Here is a 13057-nt window from a genome sequence, read left to right as displayed (position 1 = left end):
AATATTTCTGGCTTTTTGGGAACTCCCACTGGGCCACACCTAACAAGCCAAACTACCGTATTAATGAGCAAATCAAATATGACAGGATCTGAAAGTGCCAGAAACACTCACTTGCTTCAAGATAAGCCAAATATATTCAGGTAGCAGGTGAATGGTCACAGTCACAGACAATTACAGAGATGGCAATTCGGTCAGCCATGCTGTCTACAGATTCTAAGGGAATTCAACAGTATAGTAAGTCTGGGCTCTCAGTCATCTTACTAAATATTTAAAACAGCAGAGCCTAGGTAGTAGCCTTGGTTGACAGACCCCTACATTAAATATACTGAGTGGAATGTACTTAAATAAGGTCAGTGAACATGAACCTCAGCCCACCTTTATCCTGCCCATCCCCAGAGTGCAAGTGACCTGTTGCAGGGTCACTTTGGACTTCTGACATATCCCTGGATTTCAAAACTGATTAGAAGTAGGTCAAAAGGCCAGAGAACAGCAAACCATGTGGATGGGGTAAGTAGGTCAGCTGAAGGGCAGTCAGAATTCAGGTGTATAAAATAGATCTCAAGCCCTGTTTCAGAAGAGGGAAAACAACATGCAAAGAACTGAAAACCTCTTCAGCCCCTTACTCAAGTGGTCTTGAGCAAGCTGTTTACTTTCCCTAAGCCTCGGTTTCCTCATCTGTAAAATGGGAAGAAAGCTACAACTTGCCCACAGAGCAGGTGAAAGGATTAAATGAGGGAATGCACATTAAGCACCTCGCCAGAGCCCTCAGGAAACGCCGGCTGCAGTTTTGATGAATCCGAAAGTGGAATGTCAACACAATCGTCTCCACTGAGAAACATACTGACTGTTAATCTATGTCTATCTAAAATCTTTCTGTGGTGGCCCCCAGAATGGGCCTCAGAGACCTCCCACTGTAGAAAACATAACTGAGCAAGGGCCCCAGACCGCCTGGACAGCCTCGCTGTGCCTGTACAGGGGCCATGCCTCCGGGGCATGCTCCCACCGATGACTCAGAGAGCACAGGGCCACCTCTGACAGTTGACTTTGGCCCCAGAACAGCCCTGTGGCCTTGCTGGTTCTTCCTAGGACTTCAGGGCAGCCTGGGATGTCCTTTCTCATTCTTCCCTCCCTCTCTCCTTCAGTGGTACAGAGTGGGGGGAGGTGGTCAAACTAGCCTCACAGTCTGATACTCTCCCAGGCTAACTTGGCTCCTTCTACGTTTTCTCTCCCACAGGCATTTGCCCTGATAAAATCTTTGCACGTTTAATCATGTCTTAGCATCTGCTTCTATGAAGACATGGATTAACTCACTTTCCCAACGTTCGTTTCCAACAATGGGCAACTTATACTTGTCCTGTGAGGTCCGGACAGTTTGTTCAGGTATTCACAAGTGCCATTTCATCATAGCACCCGCGGGGGACCGGTAGTTGAGCAGCAGGAATAGCACAAGTCATTGTTGGCAATTCTGGCAATGGACTGTTTCTGATAGTCTGATAGATTAACACGACCCTTTGTTGAAGAAGCAAAAGCTTCTGATGACATCCTAAAACAGCACGTGTTTGCCTTTTCCAAGGCTTACACACACACACACACACACACACACACACACACACACACACATAGCACCCAAGCTGGAGGCAAACTGTGCAAAGATCAGCCTGTACTACAGATTAACACAGACTGCTTTGTGGGCAACTTGTTAACACGGCAACTGGCTCAGTGAGTTATCCCTTCACTTTCCACACATAGACCCTTTTCTTTTCTCCCTACTGCACCTCACCTTCCTTTAAAAGGTAATTCAGGGGTGCCTGGGTGGCTCAGTCGATTAAGCTTCCGACTTCAGCTCAGGTCACGATCTTCAGGTTCCTGAGTTTCAGCCCTGCCTCAGGCTCTGTGCTGACAGCTCAGAGCCTGGAGCCTGCTTTGGATTCTGTGTGTGTGTCTCTCTCTCTCTCAAATAAAATATTAAAACTAAAAGGTAATTCAAACAAGAGGCCTAACGTAAGAGCTTCTGCCGCCTCATCAGCCCAAAGGTCCAACGCAGGACTTTCTGATTCTTACTAAGTTGTCTCTGCAGATGAGCAGTAGGGGGCTTTTGCCAGGGCAAACGTGGGTCTGAGGAGTCAAGAAATCCGAATCCTTGAGTCCTTTTAGCTGAAAGCAAAAGAGGCACCCTGGGATTTCCTTCTGAAGTCTGGGATCCAAGGTGGGGCAATGCCACGGACTGACAAGTGGGACGGGACAGCTGAAGTAAAGGCGTGCTGATCCCGTCCGATGCTTATTGGTGGCACCCCTTCCAGGTGAGAAATAACGACACAGCAGGTAAACTTCTGTAAAACAAAAGTTTGCCGACAACGTGCTTTCAGACGTCCTCCTAAAGCCGAGCATCTCCAGTGGGTTGACAGGACACCTGCCGTCCTCCCGGATTCCCACATTCGGAAACGAGCCGCCGTGTGGCTACGTGACCCCCCGGAGGTCCCGCCCTGGACCGCCCAGAGGCCTCAGCCCAGCCCCGGCCCCGGCCCCGGCCCCACCCCGCCCCGGCCCCGGTCCCGCCCCCGACTCCACCCCGCCCCGGCCCCGCCCCCGGCCCCGCCCCGGGCCCCGGCCCCGGCCCCGGCCCCGGCCCCGGTCCCGGCCCCGGTCCCGGCCCCACCCCGCCCCAGCCCGGCAGGGCTGGTGCGCACACTCCGGCCGGCGGGGGTCCCGCGCGCGCCCCGCCCCCGACGCCCCCGACGCGGCGGCCGCGGAGTCCTGGGCGGGCCAGGTCCTCCCTCCGCCCCGCGGCCGGCGGGCCGGACCCGGGGAGGCGCCGCGCCCAGGGGCGGACCCCAAACTTTCCTCAGACTCAAAAGCGGCGGCCCGCGGCGCGGAGCCCGCTCCGCCCGTCCTGCCTCCGGCGTCAGGCCGCTAGTCCCGCTAGCTGCTCAGCCCCCGCCGCCGCCGCCGCCATGGCCAAGCCCCTGACGGACCAGGAGAAGCGGCGGCAGATCAGCATCCGCGGCATCGTGGGCGTGGAGAACGTGGCCGAGCTGAAGAAAGGCTTCAACCGGCACCTGCACTTCACGCTGGTCAAGGACCGCAACGTGGCCACCCCCCGCGACTACTTCTTCGCGCTGGCGCACACGGTGCGCGACCACCTGGTGGGGCGCTGGATCCGCACGCAGCAGTACTACTACGAGAAGTGCCCCAAGGTACCGGCCCGGCGGGAGGAGCCCCCGGAGTGACCCTCGTCACCCCGTTCTTGCCCCCGTCCCCCGCGGGGAAGTGCCCCCCGAAGTCCGGGCTTGACGTGTTCGGGAGGCAGGGGACGGCACTGCGCCACTCCACCAGAGCCCCACCCGAGCCGCCGCGCCCGTGAGCTCCGGCGACCGCCCAGTGGGCGACCGCCCAGGTTACCCTCGCTGCCCGCTTATTTCACTAACTTTTTTGGAACATCTCTGCTCATCTGCATTTAATAGGAGGTCTCGGGCGCCTCCTGCCTGCACGCCAGGCACAGTTCTAGGCCAGGCGGCCCCGAACAAAATGGACAAAAGCGCTGCCTTGGCTAAGTTTAATGTTTAGAGAGGGGAGACAAATTGGCCGTGAAAAGGGAACGTGAACTGGGAGAGTGGGGGGCGTGGAGAGGAGGCAGAAAAGAGGAAATGAAGGAAGGTGCCTCGCTGCCCCTAGAGGCTTTGGAGGGGCTAGATTGGGGGATGCGTGGATGACCCGGGCTTCTCATCCGGTCTGAGGTGGAGAGGGAGGGGCAAGGGTGCCGCCCCCGCAGTCAGAGCTCTGCCGGCTGGCTCCCAGCAGTTCCCACCAGTGAGTGGGGTGTGGAGCTCCTGCACTTCCTTGTTTTCCTGCGGGCTGGAGGCAGAGGGCCAGGACGTGCTCTGGCCTCTGAGACCTACCGAGGAGCTGCTGGTGTTCACAGACTACCCCTGTCCACTGCGCGGGGGCTGGAATGCAGGGGTCCTTAAGGAGGTTTCGGGCGCACAGAGGGACAACCTAGGCCAACCTGGCCAACCTAGGAAGGTGGGGTGGCAAGGTTGGAAAGAACCTGGCAGGGAGAGGTATTGTGTTGTGCATAATGAGGTGGGTGTAAGGATTGGGAGAGGAAACTGGAAAGACTGGCTGGAGGCATCTTGGAAAGGGTGAAAGTGGAATATACCCAGGAGGCAGTGGGAAATGCGTGTAAACATTTATTAGGACTATTTTCAATATGTAAAAGCATGAAAAGAAAGAATACTCCGAAGAACCAATGAGCAAAAGAAATTCTCATAGTAAGAAACTGCAACTGGAACAAAGCTTTCAAATGCTTCTGTGCCCCAGAAGCCTAGGCCTCTACCCAAAGGTGGCAACTGCTAAAATATAATCTTAGAAAGCACTTTGTGTATTCTATTTATTGTATCTTTTTATTTGCATAGAAGGGACTGCAGCTTGGGACTTCCCATTAAAAATACTTTTATAAGTTTTTAAGCTGGAGAGTGAGGCAATGAGCCATATTTTAGAACCTTACCCCCACCCCCCACACACCCCTCCATAGCCTTTAGCACCATAGAATACACTGACCTTGTATGTTTCTCCCCCAGTGGCCTCATCTGGTACTTTATTGTTCTTCTGTCCTCTGGCTAGTTTCTTCACTGGCCCTGAATGCAGGTATAAACTGGGTATTCTGAGAATGATACACTGGGGATACAACCGCAAACAAGATTCATTCCACACATGTTAATAAACTGTCTCCTCAGGGGCTCCTGGGTGGCTCGGTTGAGCATCTGACTCTTGATTTTGGCTGAGGTCATGATCCCAGGGTTGTGGGATCAAGCTCCTTGTCAGGCTCCGTGCTGAGCGAGGAACCTGCTTAAGATTCATCCTCTCTCCCTGTTCCTCTCTCCCTCCCTCCCTTCCTTTGCCCTTCTACCCAATCATGATCACACACTCTCTCTAAAATAAAATGAACAAAAATAATAAAGTATCTCCTTTGTGACAGTTGTTCCCCTAAACAGGAGATCCCTGGCCTCATTAGAGCAGAGAATGGAGCCAGTAAATGTGTCCAAGCTTCCCTCCCGTCTCCCCTGCTCTCTGGGAACCATGCAGATGAATCCCAAATCTGGACCTCTAGCCTGAGTTCCTTTTCAGACTCCATTCCTACATTTCTGAGTGCTCAGTGAACATACATACTTAAATCTCTTCCTATTTCCTCAAACTCAAATCATCACCCCCCCCCCCAATCCTGACCTATCTTCTGTTTCTAATTTAATGGCATTGCCCTCCTGGCAGTCACCCAGACACAACGCTGTAGTCTCACCTTTGATCTCCTCCTAGATTCTTCATTCAACAAGTTGCCAAATTCTGCTGATTCCCGTGGGTCCTCTTGAAATTACCCACTCCCCTGCATTCTCCCTTTTCTGAGCTTGAGGCCCAGGCTCCTGGTGTATGAAGTAGACTTCTGAGCGGTTACCTTGCTTTCCACTGAGTGGTAAAGCTGGCAGTGTGTGGCTGAATGTGGCTAGCCACTGTGTTTTGTTTGGCCAGCGAGACACCTGTAAGCAGTTAAATTTTCAGTGCCTTCGAGCAGGACACACACACCCCAGTTCTTGGCCCAGGACTCCTCATTGTTTCAGGTGACTTCCATTACACATTTATTTTCCCTGCCTGGCTCCTGGAGGCATCTAGGTATGTAATCCCATCTCCCTCTGGGCACTGTAGCCCAATTAAGCTTCCTAAAGGAACACATGTTGCCCTTTGTTCGGATATCATGGCCCCCACTGCCTGTCACAGTCATGCATTTAAGGTCCTTCTCAGTCCAGATGAACCTGTCCCTCCTATCCTATCTCCCATTATTCTCCTGGACCTACCTTGCTCTCCCACCAAACCAATCTGCTGTCCCTGTCCCTGCCCTGTACTCCCCACTTCTGGGCCTCTGCCCACAGTGCACCTGTCATGTGCGATTGCCCTTCCCTCCACGTGCCTCCACGCTCAACTCTTACCTGTCCTGCAAGTCAGTTGTGTTGCCACCTGTTCATATGTCTTCCCAGAAGTACCCGGGTCCTCTGATTGATGCTAGAAATAAAAATAATATTATTTTTAAAATATTAGTTCTTGTGTCTTTTTATAAGCCTTTTGAAAATGTCCACTTTATGTAATATATACATAAAATGTCAGTAGTGCATGTACACAGTTTTTAAGGTGTGTTGGAGATGTTCAAATATTTTACTACCAGGAGTATGTTTTAAGTGTTCAGAGACCACTGACTCAGGTTGGAGAGAGTTCAATTTTTCAAGGTCTCATATATCCCCAAATAGGAGATGAGGTTTCCTCCCTGCCAAAAATTATTTATGAGAAAACAGGAAATCACTTTAAATTCATGTGCTTGTAAAGTCTGTCATATAGTGAGGTGCTTTTTCAATTACTTTAAGCAACAACATTTTTTTAGGAAGACCTTGAAATGTCTTAAAATGTCTTAAGTCCGTGCTAATTTGGAATCATTAAAAGGGAAGCAAAGAAAGTGAACACATGTAGTCATCTGCAGGTGTGACCTCACAATTGCAAACAAGCTTTTTATACATCACTAAAATGTGAAAAGCAATAATACATTGTGGTTTTATTGAAATAATGAATGTACAGGGAAGAATGGGGAAAACTGCACTGATGTTATGCAAATGATACGTGTGGCTTGAGGCGTTCTTTCCTGTGCTATAATAGCCTCATGGACATCCGTGGGGGTGAGTGGCACCATGCACCTCTTTGGCGTGTGTCTGCCTCAGGAAAGGTACCTTTTCCCAACTCACACAGAGGCATCTAATAAGCTAATAACAGCTTTATAGATATTCAGACAACTGGGATAAAAATAATGATGATATACTCTGGAAGATCGCATTATACTACCCACGAAGATATGGATATTAACTATCCGTGGGAACACTTAAAAGCCAATTGTTTCATTAAATGAAAGTGGCAAAAAGTGAAATTTCTAAGTTGAAATTTTCATATAGTATTTTATTCTAAATATATGTGTGTAACTAATGAGTTAAATATTATAATAAAAATCTGTTATGTTGAAGTATATTCTTTTTATGTTTTCAGGTTGACCAAATACTTTCTTTCTGCTTCTTCCTATCTGGAAATGAAAGAATCCCTAAAATTTGAAATGACTTTATAGTGATGCATTTATAGATGTTTGTTGTTTTGCGTTTGGCCGAAAAGAAAAGGGGAACTGATATGGAAAGTAAGGCATCTAAAAGGGGATGATGAAGTTATTCACTGATCTTCCTCTCTTTTTTTAATTAGTAAATTGCACTTGTACTTTGAAAGGTTTCAGGCAACTCTGACCTTTGCACCTTTCACATTCAACTCAAATAGTATTTACCTGGCTTTCTGTCAAAGGCCAACAGTTTCTAAGTCGCTAGAGAAATTCCCCACCTCATCAAGAACAAACCCCAATAAACCTGAGGTAATCTTTTGTTATTGCCAGATCATAGCCTTTCAAGAATAATTGTATCCTAAAATAATTAATTGCAGTATTACTTGCAGTGGTCAAAGTGGCTATAGTATAGCCTTTGGGTGTATCTTAAAGGAGTTAATCTTTACGTTTCTTGGATGAGTCGAGATGATCACAGTCAACCCCACCTGACTTTCATCCTGTAAGTATTTTACAAATGATTGATGAGCTGTGGCAGTCTGACTTCTGTCCAAAACATAGCTTAATTTATGAGGTTTATGAACAGGAAGGAAACACACACACACACACACACACACACACACACACACACACAACACTGAATCTGATTAGTTGGATGAGTTTGCTTTTTTTCTCCCTAGGCATAGAAACTACTTTGCCAAAAATAGGGTATAAAATGGTTTTTCTCAAAGCCAGTTGTCAGTTATGCTTTTATTTAGCGCTTCATACCTCTATAAGAGTCTCATTTGAATTTGTATTAAAGTAGTCTTGTCTGTTTCTTATTGGTGACCTTTTGTGCTTTTATGTTGACAAGTAAGGTTGGCCTTCTAGCATTAACATGACCTCTCTTTGTTTTCAGAGAGTTTATTACCTCTCTTTGGAATTTTATATGGGCCGAACATTACAGAACACCATGATCAACCTTGGCCTGCAAAATGCCTGTGATGAGGCCATTTACCAGGTACATTGTCTCCATATATCTTTGCTTCTCTCCCCTTAAATTTCAAGTTCAGTTCAGGAAACTTGGGAGCATAGCACCAAAAAAAAAAAAGTGAAAAGTTGTTTCTTTATCTGTGGCTATTACAATTAGAAATATAAACTAGTGGAGATCTCTGGTTTAAGAGAAACAAAGAGAACTGGTTTTGCCTCATGAGAATTTTCTTTTGCAATCAGTTGACACATTACAAATTACATGTTAAGAATCAGCATCTGAACAAGCCTTTTAAAAGTACCTGAGCACCTGCTATCAGAACCACAAGTTTTACTTTGGGCTCCTATCTACTTTTTTTTTTTTAAAGAATTTATTTTTGAGTAATCTCTACACCACTGTGGGGCTCAAACACACAACCCCGAGATCAAGCGTCACACACACGCTCCACCAACTGAGCCCTCCGTGTCTACTTTTAAAAATGATCAAAGTTTGCCTATTATTCATACATCAAGGCAACATGTATAAATAATAGGTTTTTAAAATTGCATTGACATACTTGCTTTATTGCTTAATGAGATGTAAAATACACTTCCTCCTTAAATGAAGAGCTTGAGGTCTGAAACTCAATATGCTAATTTGTTTTCATGAATGTATTTAACTGTTTCTCCCCAGAACCTCAGGGATCTCCACGCTAAAAAACAAACAGTTTTTAATCCTTTTCATGCGATTGAAAGGAGAAATGTGTATTTGCAAAGACACGTTCTAAATGAGAGATTGTTCAACCCACTCCTTTTCCTTAGCATGGGGTTGTCTCATGTGGCCAGCTGCTGTCACTAAGGACTGTTTTCCTTCTCGTGGGAGAGGTATTTTCTATGAAAGAATCATTACAGCTCCCCTCTGTTTCCCTTTCTTTGCGTCCCCTGATAGCAGGTGAAAATAATATACCTCCCCGCCCTCGCATAAGCAGGTGGGTAAAGTAACCCCTGTCAAGCTACTCAAGGTTTACAGCCTACTTTAGATTTACATTTTGAGAATTGAAAACATCCTGAATGTTGACATTAGCACCGAAAGGTTTTTTCCAAAGTGGCCTCTCCTTTATTTCACTGTTATTTGTTCACAGCTACTCAAGTCACATATTTGTGTGGTATTACCTGAGTTGCTTAACCATTGTGTTGTTGGCTTGCACAAGGACCCCAGTAAACTCTAGTCACCAGGGAGCAAATTTGAAAACCTCTTCAACAGTAAACAGACAAAGCCATTCTTGAATTCTGAGAAGATTTAGTTATTGACACTGGTGTGAAAAAGCCACTTTTGGGATAAAGGTGGGGATCCAAGTAGGTGGCTCCATTAAAACCTGGGCATCAACTTCAAGCATGCTTTTAATTTTTATGGATGTTTGTAAATATGTTTAATTATGTTTCCATTTTAAATAATACTGGATTTTGTGGATTGCATCACTTTCAGCTAAGAATACAGTCCTTTTCACAACAAACCAGTATTAGCCAAGCATGGGCTAGGTTACTATCTAGTCAACATAGAAGAGGTCATTTAATTTATCTCGCTGTCAGTTTCCTCGTGGCAAGACAAACGGTCCAGAGTCATCTCCAGGGCTGCACAATTCTGACACGAGTCCATGCTGATGACAGTGGCCTCTGGCTGTGCACACCAAACGCTCTGGGTCAGGGAGCTGGTTGGGAACCAGTTCCATCTATCACCAGCATCACAGAGGCTCATTGGCCTCCCATAGTCCCTTACACACCACAGAAAGAAGTAGAGGATTTTAGCCCTTACCAGTTGGCCCACAGGGCTGTTTCCCTGACTGCTGTCTGACCCCAGGTCTCCTGAGCAGTGACTCAGTAACTGGTTTTGGGTTAACAACCATTGACCCTACTGAGTAAATATGTTCTGGTCATGAAAAGATGAACTTTAGTTCATCCCAGAAGGCCTGACCTCATACTTTTTGATAGTTTTCAAAGTCCTTCAGCCCAGTTAGTATCAGAGTGGCACTGGACCATTCCTGAGGTTTTACCTCTTAGCACACACAAAAAAAATAATTTTAAAAATGAGGGGTAGCTAACATTTATTGAGAAATATCTGTTCAGGGTAATTCTAAATGCTTTGTATACTCTCATTTAATTCATGGCAGCCCTAAATGAGGCAGATACTATTATCCTCATTTTTTATTTTTTAAAATGTTTATTTATTTATTGCGTGAGAGAGAGAGAATGCATCCGCATGAGGGGCGAGGGGCAGAGAGAGAGGGAGAGAGAGAATCCCAAGCAGGCCCCACACTCAGTGCAGAGCCCAACGTGGAGCTCAATCTCACGCACCACAAGATCGTGACCTGAGCCAAAATCAAGAGTCAGACACTTAACTGACTGAGCCACCCGGAGGCCCTGTCCTTGTTTTTTAAATAAGAGAAGTATAAGGAGAGTTACTTTGCCCAGAGTCAGGTAGCTAAGAAGTAACAGAGCCAGTAATGGACATTTGGAGCCTCCCCTCCTCCCCGAGCTGCTGCCGTGCCATCTTGTGTGGTATGCATCTGCGGTCGCCACCATCTGCAGTGGGCATCTGATGCCAGAATACTCAGGGTGCCCACAGAATGGAGTACACAGATGACCCAGGTGCCTGACCCACAGCTTTAGGAAATGACTATGCTTTCTGAAATGGCCTGCATTTGTATCTGCATCCAGTGTGTTTTCCTTTCATCACTAGCTTGGATTGGATATGGAGGAGCTAGAAGAAATTGAAGAAGATGCCGGGCTTGGCAATGGTGGTCTTGGGAGGCTTGCTGGTAAGTGACGTGGTGAGTGTGCTCTGTTGTCTGGAGTGTGTCTGTTGTCAGTGGCTTCTCAGATGCTGCATACCTTAGACCATGCTTACAGGAAACAGAAAGGCTCTGTGGGAGGAGTGCAAGGTGTGAGCTGGTTATAGATGGATTTGTTTTTGAGTTTGCACTATGGTTTGATCAGTTCTACACAAATAGTAGAGAAGGGAACTTGAACAAAAGAGACATTGCTTAAACCCCTTGGAGACATTGCTTAAAACCCCAAAGTTAACCAGCTCCTTCCTGTGCGCTGAAGGGTTTCCAAAGTGGCCTCTTTACTTCACAGTTATTTGTCCATAGCTGCTCGAATCCCATACTTGTGAGGTATGACCTCAGTTGTTTAACCATTGTGTTGTTGTCTTTTGCACTTGACCGTTCGCTTTTTGACTGACTAGTAGGCAGTGATACACTTGTTATATTTTTGGTATGATTTAGTTCATTAATATCTTTTTTTTTGTTTGGACGCAATTTGAGTGCTTTATCCAGGAAATGCTTTTTCAACGAATGTAAAAGAAAACATTTAAAAAAGTACTAACTCCATTAAATTAAAGATATGCTTCCCTATGACCAAGCAATTCAACTTTCTGATATTTACTCTAAAGATATGCTCAAACAGGTACACAAGGAGGCATGTGAAAAAATTATTACGGTATTGTTTATTAAGGCAACATATTAGAAATAATCTAATGTCCATTGATATAAGAGTAAGTATTAGAACATGTACATTGCACTAAAAAAAACACGCAGTAAAAATATTACAGTAAAAAAATAAAAACAGTAAAATTGATCTGTATATACTTCTCTGGGTAGACCTCTCAGGGGGAAGGAAAAAAACCCCAAGTGACATTAAAAGTAACACAGTGTGATACTATTTATGTTTTTTAAAAATTAAATATTTTCTGGGGCACCTGGGTGGCTTAGTTGGTTAAGCTCCTGACTCTTGATTTCAGCTCAGTTCATCTGATCTTAACGGTTCTTGAGTTCAAGCCCCTTATCTGGCTCTGTGTTGACAGTACAGAGACTGCTTGGGATTTTCTCTCTCTCTCTTTCTCTAAAATAAATAAACATTAAAAAAATAAATATTTTCTGTAAGTATATGTATAAATTCATAGGGAAAAAAGTCTGGAGTTTGAAATATTCCCTCTGATCTTTCCTAGAGAAGAGTGCAAAATAGAGGGTACTAATGCCATCTGTAATGTTTCAATGTTTTTTTACAATGAGGTTGTATTGTGAAATTTATTTTTTTATTTTTTTAATGTTTATTTATATTTGCAAGACAAAGAGAGTCGAGGAGGGTCAGAGAGAGAGAGAGAGAGAGAGAGAGAGAATCCCAAGCAGGCTCTACGCTGTCAGCGCAGAGCCTGACGCAGGGCTTGATCTCATGAACCATGTGATCATGACCTGAGCCAAAATCGAGAGTCGGATGCTTAACTGACCGAGCCACCCAGGCACTGCTTATTTTTTTATTTTAATTCTAGTATAATTAACATACAATGTACATGTGAAATTTAAATTGAGTAATAAAAATGTACCATCATACATGTATGTATCAGATTGTGCTCTATGAAAAATAATCCATTTCTTCTTTTTCAGAAATGATTTTACTCTTAATTTTACACACACTTTCAAATTATGGGAAATCCATTTGTGTGTATTTTGCAGCATTTAATCCTTACTACATTAGTTGCAGTGTTCGTTAATACTGCTGTTAGTATTAGAGATACTTACTACCTTATAAAGTCAACCATTGGACAATTTAGTAGGCTTTCCATGGGGCTATAGGAAGACCAGCAGAACCAGTGGCATATTCATCTAAGAATGACAACCAGCCTGCCTTTCATGTAAAGCCCCAGGCCTATTTGTTGGCTGAGTTAACCCCACTCTGTGCCTGACATTAATGACCTTGCTCCTGATAAGGAGATAAGGTCAAAGAATGAAGTGGTGAATGAGGCTTGAGTAATTCTCATTAGATAGCCTCATTTTTACTTGACTGAAAAGGTTGGGACCCCTTCTGGTCAAGCTCTAAGAATAATTTGAGAGTGACCCAGGAAAAGACAAGTGGCCACAGCTCTGAGAGAGCAGAAACTGGGGGAGAGTCAGGCTACATGAACATAGGGACTAGAAGACCACTGTG

The 13057-nt window shown here is 45.6% G+C and overlaps 1 protein-coding gene across 1 annotated transcript in view; it reads left to right on the top strand.

The window, feature by feature from the left end:
• Nucleotides 1-2703: 2703 nt before the first annotated feature.
• Nucleotides 2704-13057, top strand: part of PYGL (glycogen phosphorylase L) — a 43939-nt gene continuing 33585 nt past the window's right edge. The window contains exons 1-3 of the mRNA XM_045450933.1: nt 2704-3194; nt 8025-8126; nt 10812-10890. Of these exons, the coding sequence (XP_045306889.1) occupies nt 2952-3194; nt 8025-8126; nt 10812-10890 (424 nt within the window). The 5' untranslated portion in view covers nt 2704-2951. The remainder of the gene's footprint in view (nt 3195-8024; nt 8127-10811; nt 10891-13057) is intronic.

This window comes from Leopardus geoffroyi, chromosome B3, assembly GCF_018350155.1.
Source record: "Leopardus geoffroyi isolate Oge1 chromosome B3, O.geoffroyi_Oge1_pat1.0, whole genome shotgun sequence".
NCBI lineage: Eukaryota > Metazoa > Chordata > Mammalia > Carnivora > Felidae > Leopardus > Leopardus geoffroyi.
The sequence above is the reverse complement of the archived record's forward strand: the minus strand, read 5'-3'. Positions and strand labels throughout refer to the sequence as shown.